The 26,000-nt window shown below is 36.2% G+C and overlaps 3 protein-coding genes across 5 annotated transcripts; 1 reads left to right on the forward strand and 2 right to left on the reverse strand.

The window, feature by feature from the left end:
• Window positions 1-2,343: 2,343 nt before the first annotated feature.
• LOC141647277 (putative serine/threonine-protein kinase At1g54610) lies at window positions 2,344-9,358 on the forward strand. 3 transcript variants are annotated; one of them, XM_074455398.1, is made up of 8 exons: window positions 2,344-2,719; window positions 2,832-3,399; window positions 3,617-3,901; window positions 4,007-4,324; window positions 4,958-5,185; window positions 6,166-6,266; window positions 8,073-8,187; window positions 8,778-9,358. In XM_074455398.1, exons 2-8 carry the CDS (start codon window positions 2,956-2,958, stop codon window positions 9,096-9,098), a joined length of 1,812 nt encoding a protein of 603 aa, XP_074311499.1. In that variant the 5' UTR covers window positions 2,344-2,719; window positions 2,832-2,955; the 3' UTR covers window positions 9,099-9,358. The 3 variants fall into 3 exon arrangements, with proteins under 3 accessions (XP_074311499.1, XP_074311501.1, XP_074311500.1); XM_074455400.1 differs by having other exon boundaries at window positions 2,414-2,719; window positions 8,781-9,358; XM_074455399.1 differs by lacking the exon at window positions 2,344-2,719 and having other exon boundaries at window positions 2,828-3,399.
• Window positions 9,359-10,046: 688 nt separating this feature from the next.
• LOC141647276 (uncharacterized) lies at window positions 10,047-12,434 on the reverse strand. The gene is made up of 3 exons (XM_074455396.1): window positions 12,203-12,434; window positions 10,969-11,317; window positions 10,047-10,867 (listed from the first exon to the last, which is right to left on the reverse strand). Coding segments are annotated over exons 1-3 (1,023 nt in total). The 5' UTR covers window positions 12,205-12,434; the 3' UTR covers window positions 10,047-10,195.
• Window positions 12,435-13,841: 1,407 nt separating this feature from the next.
• Window positions 13,842-19,675, reverse strand: LOC141647278 (protein TRANSPORT INHIBITOR RESPONSE 1-like). The gene is made up of 3 exons (XM_074455401.1): window positions 18,995-19,675; window positions 15,602-16,094; window positions 13,842-14,936 (listed from the first exon to the last, which is right to left on the reverse strand). The coding sequence occupies exons 1-3, from the start codon at window positions 19,492-19,494 to the stop codon at window positions 14,124-14,126; spliced, it is 1,806 nt and encodes a 601-aa protein (XP_074311502.1). The 5' UTR covers window positions 19,495-19,675; the 3' UTR covers window positions 13,842-14,123.
• Window positions 19,676-26,000: the final 6,325 nt, after the last annotated feature.

Raw genomic sequence — 26,000 nt, forward strand, 5'->3', positions numbered from 1 at the left:
TCCCTTGTTGTGAGAGGTTTTCAGCTTGTAACGGAATGAGGCCCGTCATAAGCAAGACACTTTGTATAAGTTCAGAGTTAAGACCAAACCCATAATCCATGTAAGTAAGGTTAAAAATAGCATTTATATGAAAAGAGTTTTGTAAAAGGTTTTAAATTTAGAACCCTCTTAAACAAAAGACTTACTAAATCAATTAATCTCTCGGCTAAAGCACTCATTTTTGAGTAAAAATCCTCTCCATTTCCTTCTCTCTATTTCTTGTCCATTTCCTCTCACATTACAATATAATATTACACCTCTTTTTCTATTACATTTTTCCTTTATTTATCGATTGAAAACATGGACCATTAGATCGCCGTGAGATGAAATCTTGACCCTTAATAGGAAATAGACCCTCTATTTTTTTTTTAGAAAATAAAGAGAATTCTAATTGCCCATTTTTGCTAGTTATTTGCTTCCTCATTAACCTATCCTTCGGTTTACAATTTACAAACCTCACATTTCTGAAAACTGCTAGGATAAACAAAACTGCTTCAACATCAAATAATCTCTTGATCCTTTAGCAATTCATTTGTATCAACACTACATATACCATGCGTTTCTAATGTGTTTTTCTTGATAGTATATCTGTATATGTATTATATGTAGATATTACCTAGTTTAATTGATTGCGTAAAATTATAAGGGATGATATTCATGAACTGGATTTAAATCCCGTCAACAACATCTTTATTCTTGTGAGTCCCTTACAAGTTACAACAAAAAAAAAATACACCTCCGTGCCAAGAACCTAGAACAATGAGGAATATATTCACAATTACTTGTACTAATCAAGAGTTAGATCTACGATTGTAAATGAGACAACATATAATATAAATAATTATATAATTTAATTGTATTATCTACTAAATGTATTGTTTATAAAAGACTTTTTCATGCTATAAATTATCGAACATATGTTTTTTTTTTCCAGACATATTCACCAGAGTATCAAACACATAATAAAGATCCAATGATACTTTAAAAAAAAAATCAAATGAGAATTTGGATCATTAGATCACTTTTTATAACATCTAATAAGTATAATATTGATAAAAATAGAAAATCTTTTAACTTTAGTAATTAAGAAAAAGGTATAGGTGCATAGCCACATAGTGTACATTAGATCTCAAGTTTGAAGCCCCTCGCCCCATTACTGCGTTAGGCCAATCAATCAACCACCTCTTTTACTTGTGACCTCTCAGTCTCTCACAACCCTCTCTCACTTGCCCTTCTCACTTACTTCTTTGTCTCACGTCACAAGTTTGTGACGGATTTTGTCCGTCGCAAGCTAGAATTTGTGATCAATCAAAAGAAGGTATAGAAATACTCGTATTTACATGGACTATTGTGCTACCCTTGTAGCTAACATAACACGAAGAAAAATCTGTTATAAAAATACTCGTATTTATACTCATTTCAGATCACTAAAACGTGTATACTGGATACACATTAAAAAAAAATGATAAAATATACTTCTTCCTATTCTAAATAACTATCCCATTTGCTATTTCCGTCTATTCACATAATTATCCCATTTGCCATATTTGGACATGGTTTTTTACTTTCCTATCCTTAGCTCTTTTATTTATTTACCACCTCAACCACCCATACGACCATACCCCATCATATTCAATACTTTTCATTATTTAACTCATACTCCCTCCATTCAACTCCACATGGCTCTTTTCTTTTATCACGTTTGCCAACGCGTGTTTTACGCGGTAAATATCGTTAGCTACGTATTTGCAAAAATTATAAAAGTTAGATATTTTTAATGTACTCGTAAAGATGAATTAAACAAGATCTCACACGAATATATGTTCACTTACGTATTGAGAGAAAATTGATAGTGAACGCTCACTTGTGAATAGTGCGTAAAATAGAAAAGGGCCATGTGGAGTTGAATGGAGGGAGTATATTTTTACCCTTATACAATAATTTTTATTATTTTAACTATATTCCTTAATTTTCGTGTCATTGTCCTAAGGTGACACTTATTCGAAAGAGGAGGGAGTACATACACAAACCCAATCCAAGAGTGTGTAACCTCCCACTTTCACAACATAATTGAAGTAATTGGTTAAAAAATGACCAATCAATCAAACACAAATTCTCATTGAAGACATGACATATCCGTCACAAGCTGAAGACGGATACCATTTTACCTCACAAAGTACCCACTTTTTCTCTCTGTGTAACACTATTCATGTGGTCCCCTTTCTCCACTAACCCATTTTGTTACCATTTTATCTCACAAAATATCCGTCACAAATGGTAACCCGTCACAAGGGAGACCAATTGTCAATCAAATGAAAGTACTAATTCTTAGTTGTTCTATTCTATAGTTAAACTGAACACAGTTGAAGTGGGTGAATCAAGAAATTGAGATCATAAAAACTAAAGAAGTGAAGAAAGAAGACTACAACTACATTCTACATTTCTACATAGTACTATTTCTACTACTTCTACTGTCTGCTTTCTTTAGTCTCAAAGTAACTACACCCTTTTCAAAACTACGACTTCAGTCTTCTACTCTCTACATGCATACTTAACTAACTTCTTTTTTCCAACCCTTCTTATAATTCCCTTTTACTCCCTTTTCTTGTGTTTTTTCTCTTATAATTTGGGAAAAAAACAGTCTTTATTGCCCAAGAAACGATCAATTAATCAATCCAAGGTGATTTTTCTGCTTAATCTTGTTTATTTAAGTGTTTTACTAAGTACCCATCAAATCTAAGTTCCAAAGTTGTAATCTTTTTTGTGATTTGATGTTTTTGTGTGTGTTTCAGTTTGTAAATTGGGGATTTTGAGGGGTTAGGGTTTGTGGGTAGTGATTAGTTTTTGATTTAATGCTATAGATCGTTAGATGATTGGATGATGTTGAGGTATGAGGGTATTTAGATTGTGTAGAAGATGGGTTGTGTGTTTGGGAAAGAAGGGTTAGCTTTAGAGGGAAGAGAGAAAAAGAGTAAGGGGGATTTGGGTGCTGAATCTGGCAGGAAAGCTGAGTTGCCTGAAGTCGGTGTCGTTTCGAGTTTGGGTGAAGGGAAGGAGGGGGAGAATGGTGCTTCTGAGTTGAGTGATGGTGGGAAGAAGGAGGATGAGGAGGAGGATAGGAAGGGTGGAGAGAATGGGGAGGAAGGTGGTGAGGATGAAGAAGTGAAGGTGGAGAAAAGTCAAAAGTCAAGAGGAGAAAGAAAGCGGTCAAAGGCAAATCCTAGGTTGAGTAATCCTCCGAAAAATATACATGGTGAACAAGTGGCTGCTGGCTGGCCTTCTTGGCTCTCGGCGGTTGCTGGTGAAGCAATTAATGGTTGGGTTCCTAGACGAGCCGATACTTTTGAGAAGATTGACAAGGTATGTGGATTGCCCTTCACTTCATTTTTCTCAATTAACATACGAGACGAACTGAAAGTCTGAAACAATGATTTAGTGTTCCATTGTATAGGTTGGTCTTATGCTGAGATTATTATGATATGACTCCGTCTCATATGAGAATTTGAGTTAGTTGTTGACTTAGTATGCTTTAGCGTGGAATCGTGCACTGCTGATATCATTTCTTTGTCAATGGTAGATTGGGCAAGGGACATATAGTAATGTATATAAAGCCAAAGATTCTTTAAGTGGGAAGATTGTTGCTCTTAAAAAGGTTCGGTTTGACAATTTGGAGCCTGAGAGTGTAAAATTCATGGCACGCGAGATTTTGATCATACGTAGATTGAACCATCCTAATGTGGTAAAGCTTGAAGGTTTGGTAACATCAAGGATGTCTTGTAGTTTGTACTTGGTGTTTGAATACATGGAACATGATCTAGCTGGACTTGCTGCAAGTCCCGATATTAAGTTTACAGAGCCTCAGGTTGGTGGTGAACTATCCTTTGGCATTGAATAATTACTCGACTTTTTGAGTCTATCGTGTTACTTTCAGCCTAGTTCCTAGTCAAAAGCTGTTCCCCTATTGCAGGTAAAATGTTATATGAACCAGTTGATCTCTGGGCTAGAGCATTGCCACAACCGTGGTGTGCTTCACCGTGATATAAAAGGATCTAATCTTCTCCTTGACAATGGGGGAATACTGAAGATAGCTGATTTTGGATTGGCAACTTTCTTTGATCCAAATAAAAAGCATCCTATGACGAGTCGTGTTGTTACTTTATGGTATCGAGCTCCTGAGCTGCTTCTTGGTGCAACTGATTATGGTGTTGGCATTGATCTTTGGAGTGCGGGCTGCATCTTGGCGGAGTTGTTGGCTGGGAGACCTATCATGCCTGGCCGAACCGAGGTAAACTTTCAATTTCCTATTTTCTTAAAATAGAGAATCCAGAACTGATCAATTGGTTTAGTTCAGCTTTTATAAGGTTGTCTGCTTTTCTTAATGTAAAGAGAATCAAAAACGGATCAATAACTATGTTCTTAATATAAATAGAATCGAGAGCTGATCAAGAACTAAAAAGCTGGAGCATTTAGCGTATACGTTGAATATAGGGTATTCTATACCCACTAAAAAGCTAGACCACTTAGTATTGGGTTGTTTTCCAGAGGATTGTTGCACCTTAGCATGCTATGCTTGCAATTGTTGTAAGCTCTTTTCCACCTTTTGGGATCTAAGCTTTCAAAATAATTCTGTTCCAGTCCTCATTGTTCTTTTCGTGTTTTCTGGAATCCTTCATGCCCGTTTAAATGGTATTAAGCTTCATATATGCCTCCCACCAGCCACCACAAAAACAGCATTATCCCATTGCCCGAGGGGCTTCCTCAAATGGTGGAACAGGGGTTCGGATGTATGCAATCTTACTGTTATGTTAACGCAAACAGGCTGATGTTGGATTACTCATAATGAAAATTGCGCCAATAATTGCCTCGAATAATTGATGTTTGTTGTAAAGTGTATCTAACAATTATGTGATTGACCTAGGTGGAGCAACTGCATAAGATATATAAGCTATGCGGGTCGCCTTCCGATGAGTACTGGAAAAAATCGAAGTTACCAAATGCAACCATTTTCAGACCACGAGATCCATACAAAAGATCCATACGGGAGACATTTAAAGATTTTCCACCATCAGCATTGTCTTTAATTGATACTCTTCTTGCAATTGATCCAGCAGAACGTTTAACTGCCACAGATGCTTTGAATAGTGATGTGAGATTCTCTCTCTCAGGAAGCACTGCTTTTATTTAGCTTGCTTGTATGTTTTGCGTCATGGTTCATTGCTCCACTAATTTGGTCAAATGTCTATTGATTGTCTAGGTATAATTTGTTTCGATTCTCCAAAAATTTAAGAAATTTAAGGAATTTTTGGTGTTGATGATGCTGAAAGGGTTGTATACTTGTATATGCCATCCATCTCTATCCCATGCTGTGTTTTTTCAGCCCATTTGTGACTCGAAAGTGTGATGTATAATCAAGGAACAGTTGAACCTGAACATACATACCTTTTGGATGAGAATCTTATTGAAATTGTCATTGTTAGGTTTTACAGTACTTTTCATTTGGCTATAGGCTCATCGTCTAGCTTTTGATATGCGTCTCGTTTAACGGTTCTTTTTTTTTCTAAATATGATCTATGTTTTTCAAATTGTATTTTTGACTTGTAAACCATTGCTACACGTCTTTGGGTTGTTCTCACCAACTTGGAGGACTTCTAATATTTCATTACCTACACTTTTTATACTCAGGATTCTATTTTTGTCGCCTGTGCTTACCTTTGTTACAAGTTAAGTTCAGCCTTACTGCTATATACTTTGTCTTGGAGGTGAAGCTACTTTGATTTATTCATTTTCAATTCAATACATTGAACATGTCATGTTCTAGTTCTAGATATGTACTCATTTCTTAATTTACGGCTTTACGCATAAACTGGTTTGTAATTTTGCCTGCCTTTGCTTGAATTTATTTCTATTGTTAGACAAGAATAACTTAAAAGGGTTGTTTTCCAATTTGAGACTTAGTTATGTCGACATTTTAGGAATTTATAACTTTACTCGGCGAAGAATGTGTACCATAACTACTTGAAAACCTGAAGGGATATTGTCTTCATGATTAGCTTAATCTACTAGGTTGCCTTTTGGCAGATATATTGGAAATGGTAATGAAATTTACTTTACCTTGATGTTGAGCAGTTTTTCAATACTGAGCCTCTTGCGTGTGATCCATCAACGCTTCCAAAATATCCACCAAGCAAGGAGATGGATGCAAAACGACGTGACGACGAGGCTAGGAGGTCAGTATATTTTAATGATTTTCATCTCCTTTTGAGGAATTATCTTATTCTGTATGTTACTGAGCCTCTTGCTGTGCTAGTTTCATGTTTCTGTGAGTTGCAAAAATTTTAGCACTTCATCGGGCAGGATGATGCTCATTTGATGTCACTGGACATATTTCCTGTTCAAAGTATCGTTGTTCTTTGTAGTTTGTATAATAATCAATCTCACTCTGCCTCTCATTGGTTTGGGGCCTGGGGGATGAATCCGCCTAGTTTGTGAAAGGATAAGTATTCTAACAAATGAACAATGATAAAAATGAAAAGGAGGGCTAGTAGCGACCATCTTGGCAGCATCTTGAAGTCTCAACCCTATTCTCCACTATTCATTTACTGAAATAGTTACAAGGTACTAAGCCTCAATCAGTCTCGTCAGTAGGACAATATATCTTCTTGGTTCTTACTGCTAGTGAACCATCCTCTCTTCTAGGAGACTAGGATTGTAGTAAGATAAGTAGTTTCCATCTCCAATAGAAAGAACCACTATTCTTCACCTTTTATTTGATGGAATTAACCAAAGTCTCATTAAACTCTCTATGCTTCTTATATCGGGATGTGGTCGAGTGTCGATGCGGTCGACGATGCAATTTTCACAGAGGAAAATAATATGTACATCCGACCCCTCTTACGTTGCCACAAGCAAGAGCCGTTGAGGCAGCGGGGTAATGTTGTTATAATAAGTGAGCTGATCTGCAAATTGATAGCTATTGGACATTGCTATTTACTGTGGAACTTAGTGAAGCATCTACTGCCTTCATTTGATTGGCCACTTAAATGATGTGGTTTCTACTTCCTAATATCACCTTGTGACCTCCATCTGAGCCATTGGCTTATTTCGTTCTGCGTCATGCTGTTTCAGTCCAACTTATGTCACTGTCACAATCGAGATATTGCACTCATAGACATTGGTTCTAAAATTTTTTTAGGGTTTTTCTACATGGTGCCCCTCGATTTTTCAAAACATCATTGGTATCCCTAAACTTAATGAAAACGTCTCAAAATACCCAAAATGCACAAATCCGCCTATTTTAAAAGTTTATTTTATACACTTTTTATTGATCTTTTGGCAATAATTTGTCATATCATTAACATTAATATCGTTTATTCAATCGTAAACATATTTTCTTTACAAAATTTCATTTTTTGAAAACTCGATTTTTAGTATTTTTGGTATTTTAAGAATTATTTGCTAAGTTTAGGGGTACCAGTGAATCAGTGATGTTTAAAAAAAACGAGGGGTACCACATAGAATTTGAAAACACAAAAGGGTACCACGTAGAAATTCGTCTTAGAATTTCTTGCAACCTCTTGTATATTTGATAGCTTAACAGAAACACTAAAACATACATCCACACGACAGGTAGAGAAGGTGGTAATGTCATGAGGTTGCTACTCGTCACCGTTTGATACTCACGACACCACGCCATTATTTTACAGTTCCAAGTTTTTTTTTTTCCTTTTTTTTTTTGCGTCAAAGGAGCCATAAGTGAGGGAAATACATTATCAGGAGTAGAGTAGATTCAAACTTCCGTTCAAATGTCCCTAATACCTCTGTTTTAACCTCTAGACTTTGGTTGAAGATGTGCTGCTGTGTATTTTTTATTTTATTTTATTTGGAAATTATCAATGAACTTCAGGTGATGCCTCGTCGACAATTCTACATATTCAACGACCTTTGTACACTTGAGATCTACAAAGACAATCTCCATATTCAAATATTCAGTATGCCTTTTCATAAAGTGTTAAAAGTTAATTTTTGTGCTGCAGGCTAAGAGCTGCTAACAAACAACAAGGTGATGGGGCGAAGAAAACTAGGACACGTGACCGACTTAGGGCAAAGCCGGCCCCTGAAGCTAATGCAGAGCTTCAAGTTAATCTCGATGTATGTGTCTTATATTACATTTTCCTGTTATCCTCTACTGTCTACGATAATTCAGCCACTGGAATACAGAATTCCATTTTGTACCCCACACCTTCACAATTTAACGTATTTAGATTGCCTTCTTCATGACAACTTCCTTTCTATGCCAAATGCCACACATTTCTCGCGGCTCTTCAGGCTGATCTTGTAGAAACCAACAAAGGCCCAAAATTATTCTCCTCCGTCACTTTTATGGCTTCCTCATTGAACTGAATGATTCATTTTTTTTCCTTTTTTGAGAAAATTGTACTTGATAAATGTACAAGTCCCTAAAATCAGTTTAAACAAGAGTTGTGTATAATTTTTGTTAGCGTGTTAGCGTGGGTAATCTGGGTTTCTAACTACTAATTTGCTATTGAATACTGAGATGCTTCTGTCCACATTAACGAATGCTATTGTGTTCGTCTTGGTTATAAGGGGTGCCCGCAAGGGCAATCTTAATGCCGATGGGTTTTAAAGTCCGGTCATAAATAACTCAGTTCATGATTATGTCAGCTAACTGCTGCTTTGAAATCATGTTCTTTAATCAAGTTTGTTTCACAATCATGTAGCAGCGGCGTCGTATGATTACCCAAGCAAATGCAAAGAGCAAGAGTGAAAAATTTCCTCCACCTCACCAAGACGGAGGCCTTGGCTACCCCTTGGGTGTTTCACAGCACATAGATCCTGCAAACATCCCAACCGACATTCCTTACAGTACCACGTCTTTTACATACGCGAAAGGGCCAGGTCAGCATTGGTCGGGACCATTGGTGGACCCTGCTTCTGCTGGTGGACCCAGGCGGAAGAAGAAGAATGTAGTTGAGGGCAGTGAACCCAAGTCAACCGGCCGAAGAGATACCAGTAGTAGCTCCAAAACTCGGGGAAAATAAATACCGGAAACTGGAACATAGTTGCACCATTGCCGGATTGAGTTTGAGGTGCAGCCTGAATAGGCTGAGGAATTGTATTTAGGGGTATAATTTATTTTTCTCTTTTCATTTTCAACCATTTTCGGATTTTTTTCCGCTTTCCTTCGGTCGAAATAGAAAATTTATATGTTAAACTAGTTTCTAGAATTTGGGGAAGTTGGGCCTCATGTTGTATATTATTATGATCTTGATATTATAGAGATTTTTATTCTTTTGCGAAATTAAAGATATGAATCTAGTATAAGGACATTTTCAGCTTGTGAAGTACTCTCACCGTCCTGGTGAATTGTTATTCATTCCATTTTACGAGAAGTCCAAGTAAAGAAACATATTACAATTCGTTTGTCTAAAGAAGAGACGGAGGCATTAGAGAGTTTGCGTTTAGTTCGCACTAGGAAAAGGCAAAGGGAATCACGGGGAAAGGAAAGGGATTATCCTGAATTAAACTTGTTTGGTTGTAATTTTCAAAGGGAATGGTTTACCCCTTGATTCCCTTCGTAGCTGTTTGGTTATTAAAGAAATGAATCAATCTGTTTTTATGCCTTTTTTCCCGCTACTTCTTTTTGTCACTATTCATGATCGTAGGGAATCTTCGATATTATTCTTAATAAATATAATCATGTAAGATCTTGATTGATTTATCGTCATTAATGTTATAATAATATCAAATTTTTATAATTTTTAATAATGTGTAACAAAAGATATTCACGTTACAAAACGTGTATCGACAAGTGTGAAAAAGTCAATGTTACCATTGGTGTGGTATGGAGGGAGTATGTTTTTTCACGTGATTTTCTGGTTTTATTTTTCCGGTCTTTTTTTTCCACCCTTTTCTTCCAACTTTTTTTTTTCAACCTTTTTTCCACCTATTTTTGTAGGTAACCTTTTGCAAATAATCAACCTACAGAGTATTATTATGATCAAACTTCTTTTTTCAAAATATCACCTCTTGTCCAAAACGAAAACATTGTTCTACATGACTAAAAAAAAAGTTCAAAAGCAATAAACGATTACTAGTGCAACTACTAGTCTTTTATAAACTGAAACATCACCTTCATTTAAGCAAGAAGACTTTTGACAAAGATGCATTTCAAATCATCGGGACACTTGAAAAAAATCATGAGCTTGTTTGGGTGTGCAGTCAAAATTTGAGCTACTTCCAAAGCTTGTTGTGGAGTAACACCTTCCAAAGCAAGAAGTACGTCTAACACTTTTTCACTCTTGTCGATTATTTCTTGCTCACGTTTATCAGCACGAGACATTACATTAGCCATAGTAGAAAGATGAACATTCATGTCTTTCATAAAAGCTTGTAAGCTAGCTAATTCAGAATTACTTCCACTTTCACATTCTTTCTTACCTTCCTCACTGTTAGAAGTGTTTTCTCGCTTCACTTTTTTCAATGGAGGCGCGGACTCCACTATTTGGTTTTCATTACCACTAACAATAGTATCTTCTTCATCACTTGAATCAATCATGACCGGCATAGTGGCAGACTTCTCCATATTATCAATAGCATCAATAGAGTTCTCCATATTATCAATAGCATCAATAGGTTTCTCCATATTATTAATAGCATCAATAGGTTTCTTCATATTATCAATAGCATCAACAAACCTCTCGGTCGGTTTTCCAGGTTTTTCAGTTCCATAATCTTTACCATAAATATCCCATAATGCATTGAAGTGAGGAAAATCATGTCCATATAGGTTCTTGGAGTTTGGATGAACCTTAAAAATGAACAAAAGAAATTTAATGTAATTAACAAATACATATCTCTTGATTACAAAATTAACGTGCAAAACAAATACTTAGTTGTAAGCTTGATTACCTTACAATACTCATCATACACCGATCTCTCCACAGAAATCATGTGTCTCTCATCATCCCATTTGAAGCCACTTGTACCTAACATTTGAACAATGGCTTTAAATTTGGTTACGAGTGTCTTGAGCCTAGAATCAATGTGTGGCGAAGCTTTCAAACCACAACCAGGAATAGCCTTGCCAATAACCTCTTCTAACCGCACCATGTAACCATTCCTAAATCCTTTGTCACATTTCCAATGTGGATCGCCATTCAAGTCAGACAAAGCGGTTATCAAGGCATTATCTTCTTCTTTAGTCCAAAAACGTTTGTTTTTACCTCTTCCACCTCCACTAGCAATACTTTCATTCATCCTAATTAAACATTACAACAACATAAAATTGGCAACAAAGCTAATTTAAATCAAATAACCACAACATAGTATCGCATCTATGGTTTTCTTAATGGTGTACCACATCAAATGTAGCAATACAACACAATTATTATAGTGATGACATATGGAATAAAGTCCATATCTCTCCTTCTTCTCAATGAAAGATCATTACGAGCCATTTCTACCATATCATTTACAGAACTGACCAAGACATTGCAATTTGCAAATTAGACACAACAAAAACTATATCTCTCGTCATCAAGTGCAGCTGGTCTTCTAATAAACATTATAACATGGTCTGCAAATTAAACACAATACTAAATTGGAGCTAACTAAAGTATGGTCTGATACGTACACAATTTCAGAAAAACAAACAGTAGTAAGTCTGCCGAGTGACGGACTTTCAATAAATTTATTGGGAACCAATTACCATTTAATGGACAAATGGTAGTAATCAAATGAATACGTATACAATAAAATGGGAAACGAATAAAAATGGTTACAATATATGATAAATAGGTACGATTTTTGTGAAAACACAATTAATAATGAAACGGGTACGAAAGAATACATAAAGGGGTATGACAAAAGTGGTCTCTCACTAACTTAATGAAAGATCGTCTCGCCAAAGTTTAAGCTATCACCATTAACGTGGTCAACATCAATAAACAAACAACGGGTAGTTTAAGAATAAAAAACTGAAAAATTGGAGGAAAAATCAAAGAAAAAAAAAATCAAAATAATAGTATGAGAAATTGAGAATGATAATGGGTACAATATTTATATGAATCTATACTTGAATAAGAAAAAAAGAAAGAAAGAGGGGAAAGGAGACGTCACAGTAGAAAGAAAGGGGAGAACTAACATTGTAGTGACAGAAAAGAGGACAGCGGTGGAAGTGAGCAGAGGGTGACCGGCAGTGGCAGAGCGGCGGCCGTGGCAGGGCGGCAGGTACAGCCGTCGGATTGCTGTGTTAATCAGTTTAGAGGGATTTGGGGAATTGGGGGTTTGCTAATAGGGAATATGGGTAAAGGGAATCATTAAAGTGGTCAATCAAACATAAGAGAATCATTAATTTCTTTTCCCATACCCTTTCTGGAGACCCCTTAATCAAACACCTTGCACCTAGACACGGTAAGCGGGTTAACTGGGTCGAGGCAAGTTTGGTTTTGGGTCGGATTATTTTAGGTTCAGGTCATTTTCGGGTCACCTATTATCAAGTTATTTGTGGATAATAATTTGTTTGAAACAATCAACATTCGGGTCGGGTCAATTCGGATTTCAAACCAACCTGGGATCTTGAGTTCGGATGTCAAGTCGAGTTAAGGACGGATGATTCGAGTCTGGTTATTCGAGTTAGGTCTAGAATTCGGGAATCAGGTCTCTGATCGAGTCAATTTACCAGCTTTAGTTGCACCTTTGTTACCTTCTCAATAGTAAACTGGCCCAACTTTAAGCTCCTGCCTCCAACTAATTTATGCCTCTCTTTCACGTATCTAGCTTTAATTACACTTTACAATACGTTTTACTTGTGACGGGTCAAGTATTACACCATGATAAGACAAAAAATAGAATGCACAGGGGTTTATTTGACCCGTCACAAGCTTGTGACGGATATCGGCCGTCACAAATGAGAATTTGTGTATTTAGAATTGTTAGTAAATAAACTAACAAGCGTAATTATTTTTTATATTGCCTTGATAGGTCGAAGTACAATGTCGATTAAAAAAAAATTAGAGTGCTCACTTGGATATATCGATATTATTGTGATTGAAGAGAATCATTTGCGTTAGACATTAAATGCTTAACATTGTTATAATTGTTCGTTTGTATTTGTCATACAATTCATTTAAGTAGATTTTCAAGTACAACATTTCTCATGTAATAATATAAAATTATTTATATATGATAATGTTATACCATCTATTTATACAATATTATTGTGATCATAAAATTTGTATAATTATTTGTATATATTATTTATATATGCCAGTGCAATTTTGCACGGGTTCTAAACTAGTATTGTTTTATAAAGACCAATTATATACCCCCCAATGACATAAGTGCAATATCTTTGAAGTCAGAAATTAGGATTCACATATTAACACAAATTCTCAAATAAGATCGTTAAACGATATAAACCAATTTTATAATAGCTCATGGATCTCATTTATTGCTAAAGTTAATGAGATGCATAAGCTATTATAAATTAAGGTGCATGACATATTATAAAATGGTTGTACGTCATATAACGATATAACGATCATAGAAACGAACTTAAAATGCAATATCGGGCAAGCCGTGAATTCTCATATATTAATACAAATTTTCAAATAAGATTTGTTGTACAATATACTACAGCACAATTTAATTTTACCTCATTTATTAATATAGTGAATTTCCTTTATATAAATAGGCCCTACTTATGCTCGGATATTGACATGATTATCAAAACTTTTAAAAAAACATGATTAATTTGTTCATGATTATTAAACATTTACAAATCGCGTTTAACTGCCAAGTCATTGAAAATTGGGATTATTCTGTTACATCAAATAATGAAATGAATGTGACCATCAATGTATACATACAAATTATGAAGGTTCTCCAGTCTGGATGAAAACATCATCCTGCCTAATTAAAAATACAACATTAGTACAGATAACCTACAAAGTCGGAAACCGCCATGCCCGCTTTCCGATGCTGCAATAGCAACCACGCCCGACCTGCTTTAGGTTCTGGGAGGAGCTCATACCCATTTGAATGAAACACATGCTCTAGGGTTTTTATTCATTGTCTACCATTACTTCTGGTCCTGTGTTTTCATTCATAGTCAACACAAAAGCCGGAGAGTCGGCCCTAGGCCCCACAAGTGAGCGGTAGATATAAAGTTTATCAATCGGGCAGTCGTTGGTCTGAGAATAATCTGAAAGCCCTCTCTCGTCCATAACCTCGACATTCAATCCCGGCATCTTCTTGCCAAGCAGTTTACACTCCTCGTAGCTCACCTGGCACGAAGACATCCAAAGGGATCGCATTGTCTCCAACTTTGCTGCGTTCATCATAAGCGCTTTTCCTCCAAAAGGACAATCCCTAATCTCGAGCTTCCGAAGATTTTTACACCCGGATAGAAGATAATGAAGACCCAAATCACTCTCTCCAGCAAAGGCAAGAGAGAGCATCTCGAGCTTCTTGGCATGTGTGCCAATGTACTCGAATACACGGTCTGTGAGCAAGCCAGACAAGGAAAGTCGTCTTAAATCCTTGCAGTGCTCGACAATAGCACCAAAACCGTCGTCCAAGGGTTCGTTGGTTAGGTAATCAGGGGACTGGGGCTCGATAATGCACAGCCGGAAGCGGGTTAGGTTGGGCCGATTCTTGGCAATGGTACACAATGCTTCATTGGAAAATTGGCGACAGAAGTATAGAATCGACTGAAGTTTAGGGCAACCCATTGCAACAGAAACTAGGCCTTGTTCCGTCAAGCAAACATTCGGTTCTTGAATGTATGGCTCAGATGGGAATACCCGCAACTCTCGCAAGTCCTTGCAAGTCTGAGCAAGCATTTCAAGACCACTGTCTTCTATGTAATCAAGTACCTGTAATGAGCGTGATATATAAATAAAACAAAGACCCAAGTTCATAGAGGAAACCAACATCGGATTCAGGAGGCTAACTAGAATCACAATACGTAATTTGGAAAATGATCCATGGCGTCGTAAAGGTTTATCTTTTAGGTTTTCGGTCCGATATAGTTATAGCTAGAATTGTCGGCCTTTACGAGCTACAATAATACAACAACGTACTCCACTCTTTCACCACGAGGCAACAACACAGAGAAGCAGTACAACAGTAGTACAGAACACGGGTGGCATTTGTTCCAAGTTAAACCCACGAACTATTCTAATTAGCCTTAAAATATGTTCGGATTAAGGTGAGCACAGGTTAAATGGTTTTAAGTGTTTTGTTCACCATGTTAAGAAAAGACTTTTTCTATGTTAATGCACGGGTAAAGTTAAACTTAAACCTACCTTTGCTTGGTTAGCTTTTTTTTTTTTTTTTTTTTTTTTTTTTTGGTTAAATTCACCAAACCTAACCTGAGTAAAGGTTCAATCTATGACACAAACCTAACCAAGGTTAGGTTAAACTCATGACACAAGCCTAACCTACTTTCACCTAATTCAAAAAGAGCCATTGTTCCAAAAACTCATCATCAGTTTCTGCACTAACTTTACTAAAAGCTATGAAAAAATTAGATACATACCCAAAGACGTTGGAGACTCGGACAGTGACTCACAAGGTCGATTAAATCAGGGGAGTGAATGGTGGCATAACTCAGGTTCAACGAGGTAAGCCCCGAGCAAGCGGGATAAAGGGATGGAAGATAATTTGGCACCACGTCATATAGGCCTGAAAGGCCCTTGAGGCTCTTGCACCCAGCGAAGGCTTTTGTGAGCTTTGAATAGGCTTCGGTGCTGAGCTCAGTCAAAAACGAGCCTGTGCCAAAGTTAACTAATTGAGGAGCCTTCTCCAAGAGAATTGCCAGCTTCTCTAAAGGAACAGCACGGTTAAGCCTAAGTGATTTTAGATTCGGACACCTGGCAACCAAACGCTCAAGAGAACAGAATCTCAGCTCAGAGCTTAGGCAGGCGATGTTAAGAGACTCTAAGGATGTGTAAGTGTCCGGGAAATCGCTTATCCAGTTTCCACTCCGGTCATCAACTTCACTTTCGCACAAGTCTAGAGTCCTCAAATTCCTGTTTGGACAAGAACAGACACAGAAACAATTATTAAAAAAATAAAAGTAAAAACCATTTGGAAAACACTATTTCCCCCATTGCTAAGAAAATTCTATTACAATTAGATTCTTTTAAGTCTCGAGGAAAAAAGTCAAATGGAAAATAGAAAGTTATACAATGAAATCGACTAATCGAGGAAGTATGAGGTCATGGAAGAAAATCAGCTTGTTCTAGAAAACCAACATCAGCAAATATTGACTAGAAGTTTTACTTATTTCATCACTTATGGCAAAAGGATAGATTCGATCTAGGAATCATAATAGAATCAGGAACATGAATAAGCCGAAGAAAGTAAGAAGATAAAAAGCGAACAATTACTTATTGTTCTTTTGAACAACAATATAAAGCAAAGGAACTCAAATAATTATTCTTTTTAAAAAGGCAGCATCTCTAAGGGGCCTGCAGTGTCCAAAATACAACCATCCAAAACTGAAAAAAAAAAACACATAAATAGTGGTCCTTAGCAAAGAAAAAGAACCCAAAGCAAAGGCAATATCAGATAGTGACTTCCCATGCAGACCCAACTCAAAAACCCGAAGTCCGAATAAAACTTCAAATAATCACATTTCCCACCCACAATGGATTTGCCACCACATTAAAATACAATCCATTACATGTGTGGTTTCCATGAACAATATTATCTACACATAAAAAGATAGTCTTTTTAATTGAAGAAAAGGGGGTGGGTAAGGTGATGTTGTGACGGGTTCGATTTGGAAAAATGAAATGTATCTTATAGAATAGTAAGGAATCCTCATGCCTGCAAATTCTCATTCATACACATAGCAATCACCTATGCCAATATAGAAAGCAACTAAACTATCCCTGAGATATACTCAGTGGTCCAGAACAAAAAGTCGAAATCTTTCGTCACGCCATTTATTCAAGGATACCACAACAGACAATGATACCAGCGAATGAGCCACCTCATATATTGCCCTTTCGTAAATCCAAGAAACTATAAGAGCAAAGAAAAAAAAAAGGAAAATAATGTAAATGCATTGACATTTGGAAGTTAAAAATATCGTGATTTAAAATTAGCAAAAAAAACACAGAAATTTAACCTACAGTTAACAAATCAAATATTAAAAAAAACACATGACTAGGAGTAAAATGAGGATTTTGAAGTCAAAGCACTCCCTATTTTAGAAGGGGAGCATCGCAAACAAACACCGAATGAAGCAACTAGAGTACAGTAACCATTATCAATTTCTAAGATTGAAATCATAGTGTTTTAAGACCCCGAAATCTATAATGTGCTTGGTATCATTAGAAACCTTAAAACAATAGACAATAACAAAATAAAAAATGATGAAATGTGGTTCCCCAAAAGCAAAAGAATCGAGTGAACAAAAACATGATCACGTTATTCAGCAGTAGATGGAATCAATTGGTGACCCAAAATCAACTCTTTAATTCTTAAAAGAAATTAAACAAAATACAAATGTAATAGAACAGAAATGTCAAATTAAGTCAAAGACAAAAAAATCAAACACTAAACAACACAAAGCTAAGAAAAATGACTAAAAAAAGATGATGAGAAGTATAATTGAATAAACACTAAAACCAATCAACGACCGGAAGCAATTGAAATATGTAAGCACATCCCAGATCCTAAAATGAAGTGAAAGACTAAAGATCAAATTTTTAATCTTCGGTCATTAAAGGCGATAATAAGGCATGCAAAGTAACATTAGATCTGCTTGATGAAGATTCAACAGACGCCAAAAATTATTTTGTAATGCTCATAAACCCAAACTTCAGAAATGTCAACAATTATCAACACACAATCTTGAATGAGAAACAACTAAGTCAATTTTAGAAATCTCCCAAAAAATATTAAGAGTACTTCTGGTTAAAAAAAAGTAAAGCTTCGGAACTAAACAACCACCCAAATCACACTGAAGAAAGTAAAATTAGACAAGACTCAGAAGCTGGAAATTTCAGCAACTTTAGATCCACTACATAATCATCATAACATTCATAAGATTGATGATGCACTCATCAATTAATGCCAGCAGTCAAACCTAAAATCATCATCAACATCACCAAACTCCAATTAAAATCAATACTCACAAGTCACATCTATAAATTAAATTCATCCACCCATTTATTAAAAATAAAAATTACCTAGATCAAATCTGTAATCAATATACCATGAGAAAAAACCAACTTTTCAATTCATTGAACAATCAAACTCAAAAAACCCAATAAAATCTTAAAGCTTAAGACGGATACTTTCCGTCTTAAATGAGAACTTGTGTAAATAATCATAGCAGGCTAGCAGCCATAGAATAAAATTAAAAATACCCAAATCAAATCTGTAATCAAAATACCACAAGAAAACCCCAATTTTCCAAGTCAATGAACAATCAAACTCAAAAACTCAAATCAGAAAAATCAATCCACCTGCAATTAGCAAGAATAGAAGCCAAATCTAAAATTAACTCATCCACCCCATTTAAAAACACTTGTTAAGTCGGAGATATCCGCTTTATAGTTAAAACGAGTAAGTATTACCCACTTGCATAGACGAATATTAATTAGAATGATCTTAAACAGCTAAAGAGCAAATCATTAACCAAAATACATCATCAAAAACACTAAATTTTCAATTCAATCAAATTAGAAAAACTAAATCAATAAATCTACACATCTCCAATAACTCAAAACATCAAATCTTTAATCCAAATACCATATCAAAAACACCAAATTTCAAATTCAATCAACAATCAAATTTCAAAAACATCTAATTAACTCAAAAGTATCAAATCTAATCAAAATACCACATTAAAAACACCAAAAAATCAAAATCAATCAACAATAAAACCCCAAAATCAAAATCCAAACAAACCCACCTGCAATTAGCAGCAATAGAAGCCAAGCCATTAGTAGAAAACCCATCACAGGAACACAAAACAAGAACCTTAAAATTCCTCAGTTTACTCCCAATCAACTCAAGACCTTCATCAGTAACCACCATTCTCTTAAACCGAAGCTCCTCCAAACCCGGAAACCCGACCGAAAACCCGTAAATCCAAGGAAAAGAATGAGCACCCCATCCATCAGGTACAAGATTAAAATCAGCAAAATGAGGCTTTCCTTTAATAGTAAGTGATCTAACATCCTTAAATCTACGGATCACGTAAGTGGGGTCCACAGAATAACAGTTACCGATGAATATTTTACGACGACACCAACGGTCAACCTCGTACCATGTCTTGCAAACGAGTGAGACTGAGTTGAGGTCTGAGTGTGACTCGATGAAGGATAGTACGTGTTCTAGGACTTCTTCTGGGAATGAAGTTGTGGTTTTGGGTGGATACGGTGTCGTTTTGAGGGATTTTGTGAGTTCCATTATTTGTTATGGAGAGGTTGGAGATTGGATCTGGTGGTGTGGTGGTGGGTGTGGTGGTGGAAGGGATAAGAGAGGAAAGATGATTGGGTGATGGAAGTAAGTTGTGACTTGTGTGTATGTGTGTGTGGGAATGAGTGGGTCTATTTTATTTTTGGTTATTTATGTGGAAATTTGTTGTTTTAGAGGGGTAATTTTTGTATGATTGTATATTTGTAGATAGTAGATCTGGTAAACCGGTTAATCGGGTTGGGTTTGGTTAGGTCTAGGTATGGTAATGGGTCGGGTTTGGGTCGGGTTTGTCCAGATTCAGACCCAGACTCGGACCCGAGATTTTCCCTTTAGACTCGTACCCGACCCAGACCAGCAAAGGTCTAAAATTTGAGAACCCATACCCGGACCCTATGGGTAAGGGTTGCGTCTACCCGCGGGTCCAAGTTTCACCCACTTTAATAACATAATTAACAGGAATGGGTCTATAATATTAAAAAAAAAAAAAAAATCATACTACTTTAACATTATGAGTTTATTAATCTTTATTGTACACTGTCAAATCCAATATACATACATACCATAGAGATTATGAAAAACAAAGAATACCTAAATTAATTTTACCTCCCCATACATGTGAAAGAATTAAACTCGGAACCCTAAAATCAATACCGTATGAATTCAGAAAAGTTGTGATTTTGATTTTTTTTTTTTTTTTTTTTATTAAAGGGTCTAAGGGTCGGGTATAGGTCTCATAACTTAGAACCGGACCCGGACCCGAAATATTTTCTTAAGACCCATACCCGACCCATACCCATTGGGTCTGAAAAAACGAGACCCATACCCGACCCATTAGGGTCCGACCCTCAAGGTCTGGGTCGGGTACTCGACCCATTGCCATCCCTAGTTAGGTCCGAGTTATTTTGGCTTTGGGTTATTTTGGGTTAGCTATTATCTAGTTATTTGTGGTTAATAATCAGAGAATAATAAACATTTGGGTTGAGTTATATTGATCGGCTCAATCGGATTCGGGTTAAGTTCGAGTGTTGGGTCGGATCAATTTTGCTAGGACTATTTGTAGGAGAATGTATTTTGTAAATGGGTATGGCTTGAGTCAATTCCTTCTAAACTTCGAGCATGTCATCATCGGGTGGCTTACCTGATATACATGGTGTTATCACATATTCCCGAGGGTTTACCCAGTGTGCATCAAAGGTAGCGGCTGTAGGTTTACTCGCCACAAAAAAAAGGAAATAAATTAAATAAATACTTAGATACACTCGATGTATTGCGTTATTGTATAGTTTAGTTAAATATTGACCAGATAAATGGGTTCGATGCAAGTTAGGTAGAGGCTGTAGAGCTGGGTTGGGTTTTTTACATCTAGGTTATTTTCTGGTGTGTAGCAATCGAGTTAGATAGGGAAAATGGTCAGTATAACTATATAAGACAAAAGTCACTCAAGTCGGATCATGGAAGGAGTTAGAGATGGATTAATTCGAGTTGCTTGTCAAATCCAGGTCTTCATTTAGGGTGGGGGTTGAGTATAGGTTGAGTAAATTTTGTTAGGGTTAGTTAATTAGGTACTTTAGAATGGCAATATGGAGTAGATCAGAGTCGTAAGGGTAATGAAAAGCAAAATTAAAATAGGAGTGGACGCGGGTCGGATTTACATGGGTATTTGTTTTGTTTTTTATTTTGACGACAAGAGGGTTAACTAACTTAAGTCGGTGGGATGGTTTAGTAGGTTGGAACTTTGTAAATTTTTGAAAGTGTGTCACCGCACTTACCATATGATCCTGAACAACTATATTACAATCGTTTGATTGATTAGATCATATGGTAATCTACAAATTTAGGTGTACATAATTTGTCATAAAAATTAGATTCTATTGTTAGGTGGTTATCAATAATCTAAGAAATAGACGTGGTTCAAAGGTGAATTGTGCCAATTCGGGGGCTGTTGGAGCACAACCTAGTCGACCCTGAACCCATCCTTGGGAGTGTGGCTAAGTAACAGGCCACGCCGATTATCGTGGACCTAAATCGGTCTGGAGTATTACACGGGCCATATTGGATTGGCCGTGCCTGGAAAATACATACCCTATGGGCTATGGGCAATCTAACTGTCAGGCTAGCCAACCCCTTCAAGTAGTCAGCTCAAACAACAATAGGAAAGGTTAATGACGATATTAAAAAAAAAAAAAGTATTTGATATTGATGATTACTTGATTTAATTTCATGTGCTCTTTTACATTTTTTTTTCCCCAAATATTTTAATAAAACTTTGAAAAGGATGTAGGTAAGATTTGGTGAATTTGAAGGACTAATTAGTAGAAAGTTGAAATAAGGCAATGTAATGAATTGAAAATGTGATGTAGTGATGAAATGTGATGCTATGTTACATTTGTGGAGTGGCTTTGTTATTAATTAATGATGGTACGAGCATAGTATAGTAAGGTGGTATGATTTTGTGATAAATTTGCATGGGGGCAGTAGCAGGAGAGGGGTCGAGTAATGATTAGGGTTATGATGTTCTCATGACTTGCACTACTTGGCACTTGCACATCCATCTTACTATCGCAAATTCAATGCAAATGAAGCCCCATTATTTGTTATGTACAATCCTTCTTACTGGCTTGTTAACTTGCTTGTCTAACTGTTTGGTGTGTTTGGATTGAGTGATTTGGAGGGAAATGAAAGGGAGGGAGAGTAGGGGATTTAAAATCCCTTGTTTGGATAGCAAATGAGTATAGAGGGAAATGGAGGGGGAGAGATTTGGAGGGATCCAATTTCCCTCCTCCAAGCCTAGTCAAAATCTCTCCACAATAGGCAAGATTTGGAGGGAAATTGTATCCAAACATCCACACCACATTCCCCCTCCCCTTCCCTTCTCTCCCTTTCCCTTCCCTGCTTCCCCCTCCCCTTCCTTTCCCTCCTATTTTAGTATCCAAACAAGCCGGTTTCACAAATAATTGGGTAGTGCACTAATGCCGATTTTCTATAATTGATAAGTTTTGAGAAATAGGGTGATAATCTAAGTTCAAATTCCGTCATCAATATTAAAATCGGCCATATGCTTCCCTTTTTATATCACGGAAATAGTACATGGTAATACGTACTCTTCTTGTAACTACCTTTTACTAACATTTAAGGTCGGTAATGTCTGTTCTAGGGAGTTGAATTCTGTTTTACATAAAATTACGCTCTTCCCGTCTCGTTCATTTATTTACCTTTGGTTTTGACATAAAACCAAGGAAAGAGTTGGGGTCAATTATATTCTATGAAAAATTGACCAAATCGAGTGTGAAGTATCAAATTGTCCATCAAAGGAATTCCTAAAATAGAAAATATAAACAATGAATAAGAGTAAGACACTCATAAATAACCCGTAAGGATGGAGTCTAGTGATTAAAACTTGGATGAAATTCCCAGGAGACCCAGGTTTAAGCCTCCCCAAAAGCAAAATCTTGTGGAGCATTCTTGGCCTAAGTCCATCCCTAATAGACTTCGAGCCTGTCACCCTCGGGTGGCTTATCTGGTATACGTGGTTTGTAGACTATCACGTACACCCGAGGGTTTACCCAATGCGCACTGAAGGTAGCGGCTGCGGGTTCCCTCGTAAAAAGAAAAAAGAAAAAAAACTCATAAATAAAATAGATAAACAAATAACCAGGACGGAGAGAGTGTAAATCAGTCATACAAGAGATTAAATAACGTGCCTTTGGTACAAATTGTGGATAGGTTTAAGTTTTCTCGTTTGTAGTTCGTTATACATTTTTATAAGAATTACATTTCATGGTATTGTCAATTGTCACCTCTCCCATTTTTACAAAAAACATGGCAACCAGATAACTCCAATTTTTATAATTCATCATAAAATATCCATTTTTCATGTTTTTTAAATAACAATCAAACAACTCTTAACATTATCATGAGAAATCGTCCATAAATATATGTTTGGGAAACCATTTAGTGGCCAAACGCAAATACTCCAAGTTGGTGTCAAATGCATTTATTATGTATGATGAGATTTGTATCTCAAATTGAGAAAGAATGATGCTGGTAAATGAGCACAGTAAAGAAATGGTCAAAAGAGGATCTGTTCATGATGTATGGTAATACAGTCATACTGATTACATACTGAGTATACTGACCACATGATTGAGAACCAAATATGCAATTCTTATTCATGGAATGTAGTTTTTTGTATTTAGGTATCATACATGAAACATCCCTTTCTTACCTACCCTAATCAAATCTAGTACGGTGTATTAGTTAACCCAAATTCTCATTGAAGACGGGTATATCCCTCCCAAGCTAAGCTGAAGACGGGTCAAGTTATACCCAAATGAGTAGATAAGACAAAAGTAGAATGGTGATGATACTTCCTAAGCATACTGCTTTTGACTTATCTACCCACTTGATATTATTTGACCCGTCTTCAGCTTGTGACAGATATACTCGTCTTCAATGAGACTTGTTGATTCGCTAATTTATCAATCAACCCGTTATAATTGGACAAATATAAGTCAAGATATTAATACCGAGTAATCTCTCCATAAACCTATTTTCTTCCCATTTCATTAAAATACTTCTCACATATATTAGAAAAAGGAAAATGAAATGGCGCCACCGGGTGGTACTCAAATTGGGCGCACCGAGGGTATTGTAGTAAATTATATAGGGTTTTTTTCATTTCCCTCTCAAAAAGTTTGAATTTTAAACTAATTAGTAAAAAAGGGTATTTTAGGAACTATAATTGCATAATTAATTATAGTTTCAACAATAACTATGAAAAATTATTAGGATTTCCACCATTTTTGCCATGTTTTGAGGAGGAGAATAACAAGAAATATATAACGGCTTGTATAGTAGATAAGAATGCATTCAACAATCTATAAAAAAACACAAATTATGCCGATTGGCGATTGTCGTGCTCATTCGATATTTCGATTAAGAAATGATGTAGTAGTATTTGATGCATGGAGAAGGTAGGGGATACTATCTATTGTACTAGAGTTCCAACGTCAAAACGCAATAACATTGATAATATTAGTGTCTTTTTCGTCGAGGGATCGTATTGAATTGGCTTGTAGATGAAAAACGAAGTAGATGAAGAAACTTCGAAGAAGGTTTAGATTAAACTAGATTAATAGTAAATAAATTATTTTGGTGTAAAATGTTATAGATAAATTTAGTTTAATTAGAGTTTTATTTTAATTGAATAGATACAAAATTACAGATACACCCTTTAAATTTTGGCGTGAATACGAAAAGTAATATTTTATTTTTTTATTTTTATTTTTCTTTAATTAAGGTGGCGCAGAGATTCGACGCCACCAGGTGGCGCCTTATCGCTATCCTTAGAAAAATGGGAAGAAGAAAGGGTTATAGAGGGAGCGAGTAAAATAATTCAGTTTCACTCAAATGTGACAAGACAAAACTAACTCATTTAGTTAACTAACATAGTTATTTATCATGAGATTAGGGAGTCAATTTTATACTTTGTAGGCTTGAAATATGGATACATGAGTGTATGATCATAGGTTGTGATTTGTCAAAAGGCTCTCTTGGTCTCTCATGTAAAAGTTTAAGTCTATGCTGGAAACTTAATCAATAATGCTTAAATTGATGGCTGATGTCCAATGATCAGTTTTATATTCTGACATGCGCCTTTACACAGATGTCCTTTAGGTTTGAAGTTTGGATGGATTGTAACTCTCAAACCTGGTGCTAATATTCCACTTTTTTTTGGTGGAAATGTGAGTAGTATTATAATCATCCCAAAAGGGATCTCAAAGGTCACCATTACAACCATTTTCCTGCATAAATCCTTAGGCGAAAGGACTATGCCAAACAACCACTAGAAAGCAAAGTAGACACTAAACATCCTACAGTCATAATAAAAAACAAAGAATTACATCAGACCCAGACTGTTGCACCAGTCACTATCAATTTTACGGACTTGACCCAATGCCATTGCCATTATACGCAGCTTAGCTTCTTTCCTGACCCTCTGTAAGAGTGTTTCTGGATGCACCAAATACTTGTCCACTCTACAAACATTCCTCACATGCCAAATCCCATACTGAACAGCTACAATCAAAGAGCTAACCACAAGTCTCTGAAAACCAGAGAGATTCCTCAGTCTTAGCATCTTCTCAGCGGAAACATCACCTGTCAGTGTAATCTTTAACCAAGAGAAGAGGAGCTGGTAGCATTTTTTTGCATACTCACAGTCTTGGAAGAGATGTTGATGGCTCTCAGTCCCCCTGCTGCACACAAAACACACTCCAGAGGTAGCCACCCCCATTTTCTGCAATCTATCCAAGGTTAAAAGTCTTTGCCTCTGCAAAAGCCACAAGATGAAGCAGTGCCTTGGAGTATTAAACCTGTTCCAAACAACCTTTGCCCACATAACTTTTTGTTGAGATTGATAAGTAAGCCACTCATAACCTTTAAAGATTGTATACACATCATCAGTTTCCAGCCATTTTCCTTGTAGATAAGCATCT

Source organism: Silene latifolia, chromosome 3 (assembly GCF_048544455.1).
Source record: "Silene latifolia isolate original U9 population chromosome 3, ASM4854445v1, whole genome shotgun sequence".
Classification (NCBI taxonomy): Eukaryota; Viridiplantae; Streptophyta; class Magnoliopsida; order Caryophyllales; family Caryophyllaceae; genus Silene; species Silene latifolia.